At 46.9% G+C, this 18,291-nt stretch overlaps 1 protein-coding gene across 1 annotated transcript; it reads left to right on the forward strand.

Moving 5' to 3' along the window:
• Positions 1 to 15,815: 15,815 nt before the first annotated feature.
• LOC123095636 (alpha-amylase/trypsin inhibitor) lies at positions 15,816 to 17,104 on the forward strand. Its single transcript, XM_044517165.1, has one exon. The coding sequence runs from the start codon at positions 15,888 to 15,890 to the stop codon at positions 16,587 to 16,589; it is 702 nt and encodes a 233-aa protein (XP_044373100.1). The 5' UTR covers positions 15,816 to 15,887; the 3' UTR covers positions 16,590 to 17,104.
• The last annotated feature ends 1,187 nt before the right edge of the window (positions 17,105 to 18,291 follow it).

Genomic DNA, 18,291 nt, shown 5'->3' on the forward strand with positions numbered 1-18,291 from the left:
TTTTACGTGGCTGCTATGGGTTTCTAGCAAGAACATTTCTTACCTACGCAAAAGCCACAACGGTGATATGCCAATTGCTATTTACCCTTCATAAGGACCCTCTTCATCGAATCCGATCCGACTAAAGTGGGAGAGACAGACACCCGCTAGCCACCTTATGCATCAAGTGCATGTCAGTCGGTGGAACCTGTCTCACGTAAGAGTACGTGTAAGGTCGGTCCGGGCCGCTTCATCCCACAATGCCGCCGAATCAAGATAAGACTAGTAACGGTAAGCAAATTGAACAAATCATCGCCCACAACTACTTTGTGTTCTACTCGTGCATAGAATCTACGCATAGACCTAGCTCATGATGCCACTGTCGGGGAACGTATCAATAATTCAAAATATTTCTACGTGTCACCAAGATCAATCTAGGAGATGCTAGCAACGAGAGAGAGGGCGTGCATCTTCATACCCTTGAAGATCGCTAAGCGGAAGCGTTACAAGAACGCGGTTGATAGAGTCGTACTCACGGCGATTCAAATCGCGGAAGATCCGATCTAGCGCCGAATGGAAGGCGCCTCCGCGTTCAACACACGTACAGCCCGGGGACGTCTCCTCCTTCTTGATCCAGCAAGGGGAGAGGAGAAGTTGAGGGAGAACTCCAGCAGCACGACGGCGTGGTGGCGATGGAGCTCGTGGTTCTCCGGCAGAGCTTCGCTAAGCACTACGGAGGAGAAGTTGGAGGAGGATAGGGCTGCGCCAGGCAAGGGGTGAGGAGAAGTTGAGGGAGAACTCCAGCAGCACGACGACGTGGTGGCGATGGAGCTCGTGGTTCTCCGGCAAAGCTTCGCTAAGCACTACGGAGGAGGAGGAGGAGTTGGAGGAGGAGAGGGCTGCGCCAGGCAAGGGGTGCGGCTGCCCTCTCTCTCCCTCACTATATATAGGGGAAAGGGGGGTGGAGGAGGCGCCCTAGGGTTCCCTAGGGGAGGGGCGGCGGCCACAGGGAAACCCTAGATGGGTTTGGGCGCCCCCACCCCTGGGAAACTTGCCCCCCAAGCCAGGAGGGGTGGCTGCCCTAGGGAAGGCGCCCCCACCTTTCCATGTTACGTGAGAGGGGTTGGGAGGGGCGCACAGCCCCTTAGTGGGCTGGTTTGCCCCTTCCCCTTGGCCCATAAGGCCCCCCAACGCTTGTCGGGGCCTCCGAAACCCTTTCGGACATGCTGGCCATAGCCTGGTACCCCCGGAACAATTCCGGACTCCAATACCCTTCGTCCAATATACCGATCTTCACCTCCGGACCATTCCGGAGCTCCTCATCATGTCCGGGATCTCATCCGGGACTCCGAACAACCTTCGGTAACCACATACTATTTCCCATAACAAATCTAGCGTCACCGAACCTTAAGTGTGTAGACCCTACGGGTTCGGGAACCATGCAGACATGACCGAGACACCTCTCCGGCCAATAACCAATAGCGGGATCTGGATACCCATATTGGCTCCCACATGTTCCATGATGATCTCATCGGATGAACCACGATGTCGGGGATTCAATCAATCCCGTATACAATTCCCTTTGTCTATCGGTATGTTACTTCCCCGAGATTCGATCGTTGGTATCTCAATACCTCGTTCAACTCGTTACCGGCAAGTCTCTTTACTCGTTCCGTAACGCATGATCCCGTGGCTAACTCATTAGTCACATTGAGCTCATTATGATGATGCATTACCGAGTGGGCCCAGAGATACCTCTCCGTCATACGGAGTGACAAATCCCAGTCTCGATTCGTGCCAACCCAACAGACACTTTCGGAGATACCTGTAGTGCACCTTTATAGCCACCCAGTTACGTTGTGACGTTTGGTACACCCAAAGCATTCCTACGGTATCCGGGAGTTGCACAATCTCATGGTCTAAGGAAATGATACTTGACATTAGAAAAGCTCTTAGCAAACGAACTACACGATCTTGTGCTATGCTTAGGATTGGGTCTTGTCCATCACATCATTCTCCTAATGATGTGATCCCGTTATCAATGACATCCAATGTCCATGGTCAGGAAACCATAACAATCTATTGATCAACGAGCTAGTCAACTAGAGGCTTACTAGGGACATGTTGTGGTATATGTATTCACACATGTATTATGGTTTCCAGTTAATACAATTATAGCATGAACAATAGACAATTATCATGAACAAGGAAATACAATAATAACCATTTTATTATTGCCTCTAGGGCATATTTCCAACACCATGAACCTCTCAAAGGGGAACATATTGTGTAGAAATACGGGCCCCAGAATGGAAATCTCGTCGACTAGATGAACTAGGACGTGTGTCATGATATTGAAGAAGGATGGTGGGAACACCAGCTCGAAACTAACAAGACATTGCACCACATCACTCCTTTGCCTTGGTATGATTTTGTTGGGGAATGTAGTAATTTCAAAAAAATTCCTACGCACACGCAAGATCATGGTGATGCATAGCAACAACAGGGGAGAGTGTTGTCCACGTACCCTCGTAGACCGACAGCGGAAGCGTTATCACAACGCGGTTGATGTAGTCGTACGTCTTCATGATCCGACCGATCAAGTACCGAACGTACGGCACCTCCGAGTTCTACACACATTCAGCTCGATGACGTCCCTCGAACTCAGATCCAGCCGAGTGTTGAGGGAGAGTTTCGTCAGCACAACGGCGTGGTGACGATGATGATGTTCCACCGACGCAGGGCTTCGCCTAAGCTCCGCAACGGTATTATCGAGGTGTAATGTGGTGGAGGGGGGCACCGCACACGGCTAAGAGATCTCAAGGATCAATTGTTGTGTTTCTGGGGTGCCCCCCTGCCCCCGTATATAAAGGAGCAAGGGAGGAGGAGGCCGGCCCTAGGAGGGGGCGCACCATGTGTGGAGTCCTACTAGGACTCCCTAGTCCTAGTAGGATTCCACCTCCCATATGGAATAGGAAAAGAGGAAGGGAAAAAGAGAAGGAAGGAAGGGGGCGCGCCCCTTCCCTAGTCCAATTCGGACCAGACCAAGGGGAGGGGTGCGGCCACCCTTGAGGCCCTTTTTCTTCTTTCCCGTATGGCCCAATAAGGCCCAATACGTATTCCCGTAACTCTCCGGTACTCCGAAAAATACCGGAATCACTCGGAACCTTTCCGAAGTCCGAATATAGTCGTCCAATATATCGATCTTTACTTCTCGACCATTTCGAGACTCCTCGTCATATCCCCGATCTCATACGGGACTCCGAACTCCTATGGTACATCAAAACTCAATAAAACTGTCATCGTAACGTTAAGCGTGCGGACCCTACGGGTTCGAGAACTATGTAGACATGACCGAGACACGTCTCCGGTCAATAACCAATAGCGGGACCTGGATGCCCATATTGGCTCCCACATATTCTACGAAGATCTTTATCGGTCAGACCGCATAACAACATACGTTGTTCCCTTTGTCACCGGTATGTTACTTGCCCGAGATTTGATCGTCGGTATCTTGATACCTAGTTCAATCTCGTTACCGGCAAGTCTCTTTACTCGTTCCGTAACACATCATCCCGCAACTAACTCATTAGTCACAATGCTTGCAAGGCTTATAGTGATGTGCATTACCGAGTGGGCCCAGAGATACCTCTCCGACAATTGGAGTGACAAATCCTAATCTCGAAATACGCCAACCCAACAAGTACCTTTGGAGACACCTGTAGAGCACCTTTATAATCACCCATTTACGTTGTGACGTTTGGTAGCACACAAAGTGTTCCTCCGGTAAACGGGAGTTGCATAATCTCATAGTCATAGGAACATGTATAAGTCATGAAGAAAGCAATAGCAACATACTAAACGATCGAGTGCTAAGCTAACGGAATGGGTCAAGTCAATCACGTCATTCTCCTAATGAGGTGATCCCGTTAATCAAATGACAACTCATGTCTATGGCTAGGAAACATAACCATCTTTGATTAACGAGCTAGTCAAGTAGAGGCATACTAGTGACACTCTGTTTGTCTATGTATTCACACATGTATTATGTTTCCGGTTAATACAATTCTAGCATGAATAATAAACATTTATCATGACATAAGGAAATATGTAATACTTTATTATTGCCTCTAGGGCATATTTCCTTCAGTCTCCCACTTGCACTAGAGTCAATAATCTAGTTCACATCGCCATGTGATTTAACATCAATAATTCACATCACCATGTGATTAACACCCATAGTTCACATCTCTATGTGACCAACACTCAAAGGGTTTACTAGAGTCAATAATCTAGTTCACATCGCTATGTGATTAACACCCAAAGAGTACTAAGGTGTGATCATGTTTTGATTGTGAGATAATTTTAGTCAACGGGTCTGTCACATTCAGATCCGTAAGTATTTTGCAAATATCTATGTCTACAATGCTTTTCACGGAGCTACTCTAGCTAATTGCTCCCACTTTCAATATGTATCTAGACCGAGACTTAGAGTCATCTAGATTTAGTGTCAAAACTTGCATTGACGTAACCCTTTACGACAAACCTTTTGTCACTTCCATAATCGAGAAACATATCCTTATTCCACTAAGGATAACTTTGACCGCTGTCCAGTGATCTACTCCTAGATCACTATTGTATTTCCTTGCCAAAATCAGTGTAGGGTATACAATAGATCTGGTACACAGCATGGCATACTTTATAGAACCTATGGCCAAGGCATAGGGAATGACTTTCATTCTCTTTCTATCTTCTGCCGTGGTCGGGCTTTGAGTCTTACTCAATTTCACACCTTGTAACACAGGCAAGAACTCTTTCTTTGACTGTTCTATTTTGAACTACTTCAAAATCTTGTTAAGGTATGCACTCATTGAAAAACTTATCAAGCGTCTTCATCTATCTCTATAGATCTTGATGCTCAATATGTAAGCAGCTTCACCGAGGTCTTTCTTTGAAAAACTCCTTTCAAACACTCCTTTATGGTTTGCAGAATAATTCTACATTATTTCTGATCAACAATATGTCATTCACATATACTTATCAGAAATGTTGTAGTGCTCCCACTCACTTTCTTGTAAATACAGGCTTCACCGCAAGTCTGTATAAAACTATATCCTTTGATCAACTTATCAAAGCATATATTCCAACTCCGAGATGCTTGCACCAGTCCATAGATGGATCGCTGGAGCTTGCATATTTTGTTAGCACTTTTAGGATTGGCAAAACCTTCTGGTTGCATCATATACAACTCTTCTTTAATAAATCCATTAAGAAGTGTAGTTTTGTTTATCCATTTGCTAGATTTCATAAAATGCGGCAATTGCTAACATGATTCAGACAGATTTAAGCATAGATATGAGTGAGAAATTCTCATCGTAGTCAATACCTTGAACTTGTCGAAAAACCTTTTTGCGACAATTCTAGCTTTGTAGATAGTAACACTACTATCAGCGTCCGTCTTCCTCTTGACGATCCATTTATTCTCAATTGCTTGCCGATCATCGGGCAAGTCAACCAAAGTCCACACTTTGTTCTCATACATGGATCTCATCTCAGATTTCATGGCCTCAAGCCATTTTGCGGAATCTGGGCTCACCATCGCTTCTTCATAGTTCGTAGGTTTGTCCTAGTAACATAACCTCCAGAACAGGATTACCGTACCACTCTGGTGCGGATCTTACTCTAGTTGACCTACGAGGTTCAGTAATAACTTGATCTGAAGTTCCATGATCATCATCATTAACTTCCTCACTAATTGGTGTAGGAGTCACAGGAATAGATTTCTGTGGTGAACTACTTTCCAATAAGGGAGCAGGTACAGTTACCTCATCAAGTTCTACTTTCCTCCCACTCACTTCTTTCGAGAGAAACTCCTTCTCTAGAAAGGATCCATTCTTAGCAACGAATGTCTTGCCTTCGGATATGTGATAGAAGGTGTACCCAACTGTCTCCTTTGGGTATCCTATGAAGACACATTTCTCCGATTTGGGTTTGAGCTTATCAGGATGAAACCTTTTCACATAAGCATCGCAACCCCAAACTTTAAGAAACGACAACTTTGGTTTCTTTGCCAAACCACAGTTCATAAGGCGTCGTCTCAACGGATTTCGATGGTGTCCCTTTTTTTTATGTGAATGCAGCTGTCTCTAATGCATAACCCCAAAACTATAGTGGTAAATCGGTAAGAAACATCATAGATTGCACTATATCCAATAAAGTACGGTTATGACGTTCGGACACACCATTATGCTGTGGTGTTCCAGGTGGCGTGAGTAGTGAAACTATTTCATATTGTTTTAACTGAAGGCCAAACTCGTAACTTAAATACTCTTCTCCACGATCAGATCGTAGAAACTTTATTTTCTTGTTACGATGATTTTCTGCTTCACTCTGAAATTATATGAACTTTTCAAATGTTTCAGACTCTTGTTTCATTAAGTAGATATACCCATATCTGCTCAAATCATCTGTGAAGGTTAGAAAATAATGATACCTGCTACGAGCCTCAATATTCATCAGACCACATACATCTGTTTGTATGATTTCCAACAAATCTGTTGCTCTCTCCATAGTTCCGGAGAACGGCGTTTTAGTCATCTTGCCCATGAGGCACGGTTCGCAAGCATCAAGTGATTCCAAAATCCCATCAGTATGGAGTTTCTTCATGCGCTTTACACCAATATGACCTAAACGGCAGTGCCACAAATAAGTTGCACCATCATCATTAACTTTGCATCCTTTGGCTTCAATATTATGAATATGTGTATCACTACGATCGAGATCCAACAAACCATTTTCGTTGGTGTGTATGACCATAGAAGGTTTTATTCATGTAAACAGAACAACAATTGTTCTCTAACTTAAATGAATAACCGTATTGCAATAAACATGATCAAATCATATTCATGTTCAACGCAAACACCAAATAACACTTATTTAGTTTCAACACTAATCCCGAAAGTATAGGGAGTGTGCGATGATGATCATATCAATCTTGGAACTACTTCCAACACACATCGTCACCTCGCCTTTTACTAGTCTCTGTTTATTCTGCAACTCCCGTTTTCGAGTTACTACTCTTTAGCAACTGAACCAGTATCAATTACCGAGGGGTTGCTATAAACACTAGTAAAGTACACATCAATAATCTGTATATCAAATATACCTTTGTTCACTTTTACTAGTCTCTGTTTATTCTGCAACTCCCGTTTTGAGTTACTACTCTTAGCAACTGAACCAGTATCAATTACCGAGGGGTTGCTATAAACACTAGTAAAGTACACATCAATAATCTGTATATCAAATATACCTTTGTTCACTTTGCCATCCTTCTTATCCACCAAATAGTTGGGGTAGTTCCGCTTCCAGTGACCAGTCCCTTTGCAGTAAAAGCACTTAGTCTCAGGCTTAGGACCAGACTTAGGCTTCTTCACTTGAGCAGCAACTTGCTTGCCGTTCTTCTTGAAGTTCCCCTTCTTCCCTTTGCCCTTTTCTTGAAACTAGTGGTCTCGTCAACCATCAACACTTGATGTTTTTCTTGATTTCTACCTTCATCGATTTCAGCATCACGAAGAGCTCGGGAATTACTTTTGTCACCCCTTGCATACTATAGTTCATCACGAAGTTCTACTAACTTGGTGATGGTGACTAGAGAATTCTGTCAATCACTATTTTATCTGGAAGATTAACTCCCACTTGATTCAAGCGATTGTAGTACCCAGACAATCTGAGCACATGCTCACTAGTTGAGCGATTCTCCTCCATCTTTTAGCTATAGAACTTGTTGGAGACTTCATATCTCTCAACTCGGGTATTTGCTTGAAATATTAACTTCAACTCCTGGAACATCTCATATGGTCCATGACGTTCAAAACGTCTTTGAAGTCCCGATTCTAAGCCGTTAAGCATGGTGCACTAAACTATCAAGTAGTCATCATATTGAGCTAGCCAAACGTTCATAACATCTGCATCTGCTCCTGCAATAGGTCTGTCACCTAGCGGTGCATCAAGGACATAATTTTTCTGTGCAGCAATGAGGATAATCCTCAGATCACGGATCCAATCCGCATCTTTGCTACTAACATCTTTCAACATAATTTTCTCTAGGAACATATCAAAAATAAAACAGGGAAGCAACAACGCGAGCTATTGATCTACAACATAATTTGCAAAATACTATCAGGACTAAGTTCATGATAAATTTAAGTTCAATTAATCATATTACTTAAGAACTCCCACTTAGATAGACATCCCTCTAATCCTCTAAGTGATCACGTGATCCATATCAACTAAACCATGTCCGATCATCACGTGAGATGGAGTAGTTTCAATGGTGAACATCACTATGTTGATCATATCTACTATATGATTCACGCTCGATCTTTCGGTCTCCGTGTTCCGAGGCCATATCTGTTATATGCTAGGCTCGTCAAGTTTAACCTGAGTATTCCGCATGTGCAACTGTTTTGCACCCGTTGTATTTGAACGTAGAGCCTATCACACCCGATCATCACGTGGTGTCTCAGCACGAAGAACTTTCGCAACGGTGCATACTCAGGGAGAACACTTATACTTTGATAATTTAGTGAAGGATCATCTTATAATGCTACCGTCAAACAAAGCAAGATAAGATGCATAAAGGATTAACATCACATGCAATCAATATAAGTGATCTGATATGGCCATCATCATCTTGTGCTTGTGATCTCCATCTCCGAAGCACCGTGCTTGTGATCTCCATCTCCGAAGCACCGTCATGATCACCATCTTCACCGGCGCGACACCTTGATCTCCATCGTAGCATCGTTGTCGTCTCGTCAATCTTATGCTTCTACGACTATCGCTACCGCTTAGTGATAAAGTAAAGCATTACATGGCGATTGCATTGCATACAATAAAACGACAACCATATGGCTCCTGCCAATTGGGGATAACTCGGTTACAAAACATGATCATCTCATACAACAAATTATATCACATCATGTCTTGACCATATCACATCACAACATGCCCTGCAAAAACAAGTTAGACGTCCTCTACTTTGTTGTTGCAAGTTTTACGTGGCTGCTACGGGCTTAGCAAGAACCGTTCTTACCTACGCATCAAAACCACAACGATAGTTTGTCAAGTTGGTGCTGTTTTAACCTTCGCAAGGACCGGGCGTAGCCACACTCCGTTCAACTAAAGTGAGAGAGACAGACACCCGCCGGTCACCTTTAAGCAACGAGTGCTCGCAACGGTGAAACCAGTCTCGCGTAAGCGTACGCGTAATGTCGGTCCGGGCCGCTTCATCTCACAATACCGCTGAACCAAAGTATGACATGCTGGTAAGCAGTATGACTTATATCGCCCACAACTCACTTGTGTTCTACTCGTGCATAGCATCAACGCATAAAACCAGGCTCGGATGCCACTGTTGGGGAACGTAGTAATTTCAAAAAACAATCCTACGCACACGCAAGATCATGGTGATGCATAGCAACGAGAGGGGAGAGTGTTGTCCACGTACCCTCGTAGACCGACAGCGGAAGCGTTATCACAACGCGGTTGATGTAGTCGTACGTCTTCACGATCCGACCGATCAAGTACCGAACGTACGGCACCTCCGAGTTCTACACATGTTCAGCTCGATGACGTCCCTCGAACTCCGATCCAGCCGAGTGTTGAGGGAGAGTTTCGTCAGCATGACGGCGTGGTGACGATGATGATGTTCCACCGACGCAGGGCTTCGCCTAAGCTCCGCAGGTATTATCGAGGTGTAATATGGTGGAGGGGGGCACCGCACACGGCTAAGAGATCTCAAGGATCAATTGTTGTGTTTCTGGGGTGCCCCCCTGCCCCCGTATATAAAGGAGCAAGGGGGGAGGAGGCCGGCCCTAGGAGGGGGTGCACCAAGTGTGGAGTCCTACTAGGACTCCCTAGTCCTAGTAGGATTCCACCTCCCATATGGAATAGGAAAAGAGGAAGGGAAAAAGAGAAGGAAGGAAGGGGGCGCCCCCCTTCCCTAGTCCAATTCGGACCAGACCAAGGGGAGGGGTGCGGCCACCCTTGAGGCCCTTTTTCTTCTTTCCCGTATGGCCCAATAAGGCCCAATACGTATTCCCGTAACTCTCCGGTACTCCAAAAAATACCCGAATCACTCGGAACCTTTCCGAAGTCCGAATATAGTCGTCCAATATATCGATCTTTATGTATCGACCATTTCGAGACTCCTCGTCATATCCCCGATCTCATACGGGACTCCGAACTCCTTCGGTACATCAAAACTCAATAAAACTGTCATCGTAACGTTAAGCGTAGGGACCCTACGGGTTCGAGAACTATGTAGACATGACCGAGACACGTCTCCGGTCAATAACCAATAGCGGGACCTGGATGCCCATATTGGCTCCCACATATTCTACGAAGATCTTTATCGGTCAGACCGCATAACAACATACGTTGTTCCCTTTGTCACCGGTATGTTACTTGCCCGAGATTTGATCGTCGGTATCTTGATACCTAGTTCAATCTCGTTACCGGCAAGTCTCTTTACTCGTTCCGTAACACATCATCCCGCAACTAACTCATTAGTCACAATGCTTGCAAGGCTTATAGTGATGTGCATTACCGAGTGGGCCCAGAGATACCTCTCCGACAATTGGAGTGACAAATCCTAATCTCGAAATACGCCAACCCAACAAGTACCTTTGGAGACACCTGTAGAGCACCTTTATAATCACCCATTTACGTTGTGACGTTTGGTAGCACACAAAGTGTTCCTCCGGTAAACGGGAGTTGCATAATCTCATAGTCATAGGAACATGTATAAGTCATGAAGAAAGCAATAGCAACATACTAAACGATCGAGTGCTAAGCTAACGGAATGGGTCAAGTCAATCACGTCATTCTCCTAATGAGGTGATCCCGTTAATCAAATGACAACTCATGTCTATGGCTAGGAAACATAACCATCTTTGATTAACGAGCTAGTCAAGTAGAGGCATACTAGTGACACTCTGTTTGTCTATGTATTCACACATGTATTATGTTTCCGGTTAATACAATTCTAGCATGAATAATAAACATTTATCATGATATAAGGAAATATATAATACCTTATTATTTCTTCTAGGGCATATTTCCTTCAGATTTCTGGATCGATCACCTTCTGAGAGATTGCATTGAGGAATGCACATAGCTTCACAATGGCTAATCGGACGTTTTCCGGTGGAAGCCCCCTCAATGCAACCGGAAGCAGTTGCATCATAATCACGTGGCAGTCATGAGACTTTAGGTTCTGGAAGCTTTTTCTCCGGCATGTTTATTATTCCCTTTATATTCGACGAGAAGCCGGTCGGGACCTTCATACTGAGCAGACATTCAAAGAAGATTTCTTTCTCTTCTTTCGTAAGAGCGTAGCTGGCAGGACCTTCATACTGCTTCGGAGGCATGCCGTCTTTTTCGTGCAAATGTTGCAGGTCCTCCCATGCCTCAGGTGTATCTTTTGTCTTCCCATACACGCCCAAGAAGCCTAGCAGGTTCATGCAATGGTTCTTCGTCACGTGCATCACGTCGATTGAAGAGCGGACCTCTAGGTCTTTCCAGTAGGGTATGTCCCAAAATATAGATTTCTTCTTCCACATGGGTGCGTGTCCCTCGGCATCATTCGGAACAGCTAGTCCGCCGGGACCCTTTCCAAAGATTACGTGTAAATCATTGATCATAGCAAGTACGTGATCACCGGTACGCATGGCGGGCTTCTTCCGGTGATCTGCCTCGCCTTTGAAATGCTTGCCTTTCTTTCGACATTGATGGTTGGTCGAAAGAAATCGACGATGGCCCAGGTACACATTCTTCCTGCATTTGTCCAGGTATATACTTTTAGTGTCATCTAAACAGTGCGTGCATGCGTGGTATCCCTTATTTATCTGTCCTGAAAGGTTACTGAGAGCGGGCCAATCGTTGATGGTTACAAACAGCAACGCGTGCAGGTTAAATTCCTCCTTTGGTGCTCATCCCACGTACGTACACCGTTTCCATTCCACAGCTGTAAAAGTTCTTCAACTAATGGCCTTAGGTACACATCAATGTCGTTGTCGGGTTTCTTAGGGCCTTGGATGAGAACTGGCATCATAATGAACTTCCGCTTCATGCACATCCAAGGAGGAAGGTTATACATACATAGAGTCACGGGCCAGGTGCTGTGATTGCTGCTCTGCTCCCCGAAAAGATTAATGCCATCCGCGCTTAAACCAAACCATGCGTTCCTTGGGTCACCTGCAAACTCAGCCCAGTACTTTCTTTCAATTTTTCTCCACTGCGACCCGTCAGCGGGTGATCTCAACTTCCCGTCTTTCTTACGGTCCTCACTGTGTCATCGCATCAACTTGGCATGCTCTTCGTTTCTGAACAGACGTTTCAACCGTGGTATTATAGGAGCATACCACATCACCTTCGCAGGAACCCTCTTCCTGGGGGGCTCGCCGTCAACATCACCAGGGTCATCTCGTCTGATCTTATACCGCAATGCACCGCATACCGGGCATGCGTTCAGATCCTTGTACGCACCGCGGTAGAGGATACAGTCATTAGGGCATGCATGTATCTTCTGCACCTCCAATCCTAGAGGGCATACGACCTTCTTTGTTGCGTCTGTACTGTCGGGCAATTCGTTATCCTTTGAAAGCTTCTTCTTTAATATTTTCAGTAGCTTCTCAAATCCTTTGTCAGACACAGCATTCTCTGCCTTCCACTGCAGCAATTCCAGTACGATACCGAGCTTTGTGTTGCCATCTTCGCAATTGGGGTACAACCCTTTTTTGTGATCCTCTAACATGCGATCGAACTTCAGCTTCTCCTTTTGACTTTCGCATTGCGTCCTTGCATCGACAATGACCCGGCGGAGATCATCATCATCGGGCACATCGTCTGGTTCCTCTTGATCTTCAGCAGCTTCCCCCGTTGCAGCATCACTGGGCACATCGTCTGGTTCCTCTTGATCTTCAGCAGCTTCCCCCGTTGCAGCATCACCGTATTCAGGGGGCACATAGTTGTCATCGTCCTCTTCTTCTTCGCCGTCTTCCATCATAACCCCTATTTCTCCGTGCCTCGTCCAAACATTATAGTGTGGCATGAAACCCTTGTAAAGCAGGTGGGTGTGAAGGATTTTCCGGTCAGAGTAAGACTTCGCATTCCCACATTTAGGCCATGGACAACACATAAAACCATTCTGCTTGTTTGCCTCAGCCACTTCGAGAAAATCATGCACGCCCTTAATGTACTCGGAGGTGTGTCTGTCACCGTACATCCATTGCCGGTTCATCAGAGCTTCGAGAGGAAAAACCTTAACTAGTGTGGCTCGGGCATTTCATCGAACACCTCATGTGCATAGGAGGTGAGCTAGAACACCACAAAGCCCTTCCCTCGCCGGCCAGAGAAAAACAGAGCACTGGAGTGCTCTGCTCGCGGGCGAGGGGTATATAGGCACCTCATTGGTCCCGGTTCGTGGCATCAACTGGGACTAAAGGGCAGCCTGTGGTCCCGGTTCAAGCCACCAACCGGGACCAATGGTGGTGGGCCAGGAGCGAGGCCCATTGGTCCCGGTTCGTCCCACCAACCGGGACCAAAGGGGCCAGACGAACCGGGACCAATGCCCTCACAAGACCCGGCAGGCCCCTGGCCTCACGAACCGGGACCAGTGCCCCATGGGTCCCGGTTCTGGACTGAACCGGGACTAATGGGCTGACCCGGCCTAAACCAAAGCCCTCTTTTCTACTAGTGTATGTGCTCGAGACCTCTTTCATGGCCGCTCATGGGCAGAAGATGACCTGGTAGTTGGTGCCGCCGGGGCTGGTGAAGATGCTGGTGGCGTCGTCCTTGGGGTAGCTGTAGGCGTCGGAGCACTGCCCCTTGAAGAACCTCGAGTAGTCAGCAGGCCCGCATTTGTTCGCCGGCGAACCGGTGTAGCAGTACCGGTCCTCCTTGAACACCATGCACGCGTTGTTGCACCCTCCGGCGGCCCGCAGCTCGTTGGGGCACTGCGGCGTGATCACCCTGGGGCACTGTGGCCCGCCCTTGGGGCGCCCGGGGCAGCCGGGGGCGGTGACAGGGACGAACGACATGGGCACGTTGTAATATAGGTGCGTGAGTGATACTATCACTGCTCTAGTCTAATTGCAGTGCCTTTAAAATCTTCCTATAATTTCGCCTTGAAAATGTGTTACCTTGTAAGAGCATCTTCAACAGACGTCCAAAAAATGTCACACGCTAAAAACCATCATTTTTGTGCGCCGGAGACAAAAAACAACGCTCCGACAGACGTTGTAAAATAGAGCGTGCAACAAAAAACTTTAGCGCACACGCTAAAAGCGGTATTCTGGACTACAAATTTTGGGCGCCGGAACGTGGGCGCTACAAAATCTGGGCTGCTGCAGGTGGGGCCGCCGGATTGGGCACTGTGTTTTTGTGCATCTGGAAAAACTCTTCGTCGCACTCGCTCGCAAAAAAACTATTTTAGCGTTGTAAAAGAATTATACCGCGCCTGAAGCGAAGCGCGCCTATTGGAGATGTTCTAATTGTGGCCGTGTGCGAACAAAGGTACAAGTATTTCTTAAAAAAATACTGAGCCCATTCTGTAATAGCTATGTTGAACGAAAATAAAAATTGAATCTAAAAATAAACCAGCAATCTTCAACTTTTAATGATCTAAGACGAACCTAAAAATAAGGGTGGATTAATAAGATACCGGGCTCGTTAAGGCCAGGCTTGTTAAGCTTGAAGAGCAAAAAACCCTATCCAACATGTTTTTTAAAAAATTGCTAAGCTCATCAGCACTCGTTAACAGAGTACAATGTGTTACGACCTACAAGATAAGAGTGTGGGTGTAATTTTTACGAAGCAAAATGGTGACGACAGAAGGAGGTGCATTAGTTTGAAGCCTCCTATCGGTTGCGATGGGTTGATTAGATTGACTAGATAGGTTGTGATACCATGAAAATAATAATGTCATGTGAGATAAAAATATGTGTTGTGATATAACAACAAGCTTAATGAGTTACTCATGAAACTCGATAGCTCATTCATTAAGCTTGTTAAGTCAAACGAATTGGCCACAGTGACTGGCGATGTTCACTAAAAAGCAAGTTAGGAACTTAACTAGCTGAGCTATCGAGTGCTCCTTAAACTCACCAGCTACAAGCATACCAGGATAAAGGTACATGCCATTTCTAAAAAAAACACCTGACATACATTCCATTTTAATTAATATCTGAAATATTCTCGGAAGACAAATCCGTACATCAACGAACTGGGCATAACTTAGATGGCTAGGTTCCTTATGGTTGAATTTGCCCATTCTAGTTCAAGTCCTAAATTTGACACCGGTGGTCGCAATTTTCTGAATTTATTCCAATTTTTCCAGCAATATTTGTTTAGCGGCATGGTGTGCCTGTCGACTCTGAAACGTCTGTGGCGACTTCTTCAATCTCAAAATTTGTCGGCTTAACTTCTGAAAGGTTCACACAGAGGTAGGATGTGTGTGTGGACGCGTGCGTCTATACTATGTTTCTCAAAAAAGAAAAATCGGCACATCAACTTTGAGTCAGAGGGAATTCCATGTGACGGGAAAGAATTCCACACACACAAAGAATAACCCACTTGTAAACAAACTATGTCTCCATCGGTCGTGCTGTACTTCCCCAAAATTCACCAAGCATGCGTAGTCCGGTGGTGGCCTGAGTCTCAGCGGCGACATCACTGGTGTCCTGTGGCCTAACCGCTTGCTCGTTAGCTGCCAAAGCAACCACGTCGAGAAGCTGCAAAAGTTGAATTCAACTCTTTCTGACACTATAAATTTCGACCCAATCGAACACCATTCTTCCTCACCACAACAACACTTAAGCTCTACTAAGGGGAGAGGAGAGAACACGATGGCGTCCCTCCCCTCTTCTTCCGTCCTCCTCCCTGTCCTCATCCTCATCCTCGTCGCTGCTGCGACCGACGCGGCGACCTTCACCGTCATCAACAAGTGCCAGTACACGGTGTGGGCGGCGGCGGTGCCGGCCGGCGGGGGCAGGCAGCTGGACGCGGGGCAGACGTGGAGCATCAACGTGCCGGCCGGCACGACGGGCGGGCGGGTGTGGGCGCGCACGGGGTGCAGCTTCGACGGCGCCGGCAACGGGCGGTGCCAGACGGGCGACTGCGGCGGCAAGCTGCAGTGCACGCAGTACGGGCAGGCGCCCAACACGCTGGCCGAGTTCGGGCTCAACAAGTACATGAACCTCGACTTCTTCGACATCTCCCTCATCGACGGGTACAACGTGCCCATGTCGTTCCTGCCGGCCCCCGGCTCCCCCGGGTGCCCCAAGGGCGGGCCTCAGTGCCCCAGGGTGATCACGCCGCAGTGCCCCAACGAGCTGCGGGCCGCCGGAGGGTGCAACAACGCGTGCACGGTGTTCAAGGAGGACCGGTACTGCTGCACCGGGTCGGCGGCCAACAACTGCGGGCCGACCGACTACTCGAGGTTCTTCAAGGGCCAGTGCTCCGACGCCTACAGCTACCCCAAGGACGACGCCACCAGCACCTACACCTGCCCCGGCGGCACCAACTACCAGGTCATCTTCTGCCCATGATCGAGCTAAAACTAGGCAGCCATTGAAGCGGTCTCGATCGAGCACACAGAAATTGCTAAAAAGATTTGAGAGGGCTATTTACTATATTTTCCAAGTCCAACCGAATATACATCAAATTTCAGTAAACAAGGGATAAAATATCACAATCGTCAGCCACATGCATGCATGCTCTTGTAGATATCTACTAGATGGCCACATTGCCCAATTGTAGATATGCCGTGCGACGTCGGCGTAACAAGTATACGTACTAGTAGGAGGCCAGCTAGCACTGGATCCATATCTTCTTGAGAGCTCCATCCGCATCCAATACTCAATGCCATTCAGTTGACGTAGAATAAATGGTCACACGGGCCAGAAGACGCCGCCGATATTGAACGGCTGGCTGGAAGATAATGCAACGACTCTTGGAAAAATCCTTGTAGAAGCTATCCTTGTTTGACCAATTATGATACAGTGTATCCACGGGCTGCGTACTTCCACACGCGGTATTTCTACGTGTTCTCTTGTCTTGTTTCCATCTCTACACGCTTTCTACGTGTTAGATCGTTTTTCTGGTCCTGGCTGGAACCCTAGCCGCCGCCAGGAGATTGTTTTTATTCCCTTGTAGTCTAGGTGTTTAGGCTGTTCATCGTCTTAGCTTCGGCTGCGACAAAGACGGCGCTGAATAAAGATTCTTCGGATCCTTCCCTGACGAGGTCATCGGTCCTATGATTGGGGATGGATTTGAAAATCAGTGTGTTCAAGCAAGGATGGCGTGGCGGCGGCGGCATCCTCGTGGTGGACCTATGTCCTCGGGCTCCGCCATTGCGACGACGTTTGCTCCAGCGTCGGCGCGGAGCTTGGGAGGTAGTCCAGGAGCGGATGCAGATTGTGGTCTGCATCAACGACATCTGAAAGACGAAACGTGTGCTGGCTTCGTGGTTCGTGGATGGCAGGTGTGGTTTCCTCCTTCGACGTCTTAGTCGTGGTGGGGTGCCAGATCTAGAGTTCGATGGCGCGTCCGGGGTGTTGCCCCGGTCTGATTGGTTCATCGGCAACGGCTTCACTTTTGGTGAGCCATCTTGGAGGTCCGCAAAGCTGCATATCAGCGATGGAGCCGCGTCGAGCTCGGATGAGGAGTTGATCCGTCATTCTTTTCTTTGGTGGCTGCTGTGGTGGTGCCGGAGGCAGGTGACGGGCGTTGGTGTCAAGCTCAGAAATGTTCTGCTATCTTTTTAATTTTGTCATGTCAGTCTTTACGTGACTTGTACAGTTGTACTTTGTATTACCATGCAAAAAAAACGCTTTCTACATGTTAGTGCAGAAAAAACATACTGTAGAATTCTTCTTTGCCTCGCACCAGAGGATATGGACAAGAGTGTCGCGAGCAAAACATGGGAAACCCGGGCATGCGAATACGATCGACCATGCGACCATTTTTCTTTTAATGAAGGGAAAAGTATATTTTTTGTCCCTCAACTTTATCAAAAGTTTAGAAAGAATCCCTCAACCCTAAAACCAGAAAAACCTAGTCCCTCAATTGTTGAAACCGGATATTTTTCGTCCCTCAAACCGTGGTTTTGTGCTGACGTGGCATGGTTTTGACCGCTGACCTCGCCACATCATCGTCCACCTCACCTTTGTCTTTTTCCTCTCTGTGCCCACGGCCACGGAAGCACCTCGCCGCACATCTGCTCCGCCGCATCCGGCAGCCCGTGGCCTC

This window comes from Triticum aestivum, chromosome 4D (assembly GCF_018294505.1).
Source record: "Triticum aestivum cultivar Chinese Spring chromosome 4D, IWGSC CS RefSeq v2.1, whole genome shotgun sequence".
NCBI classification, from domain to species: Eukaryota; Viridiplantae; Streptophyta; class Magnoliopsida; order Poales; family Poaceae; genus Triticum; species Triticum aestivum.

Coding starts and splice junctions, on each gene's coding strand:
- LOC123095636 (XM_044517165.1), top strand. CDS start 15,888: ATGGCGTCCCTCCCCTCTTCTTCCGTCCTCCTCCCTGTCCTCATCCTC.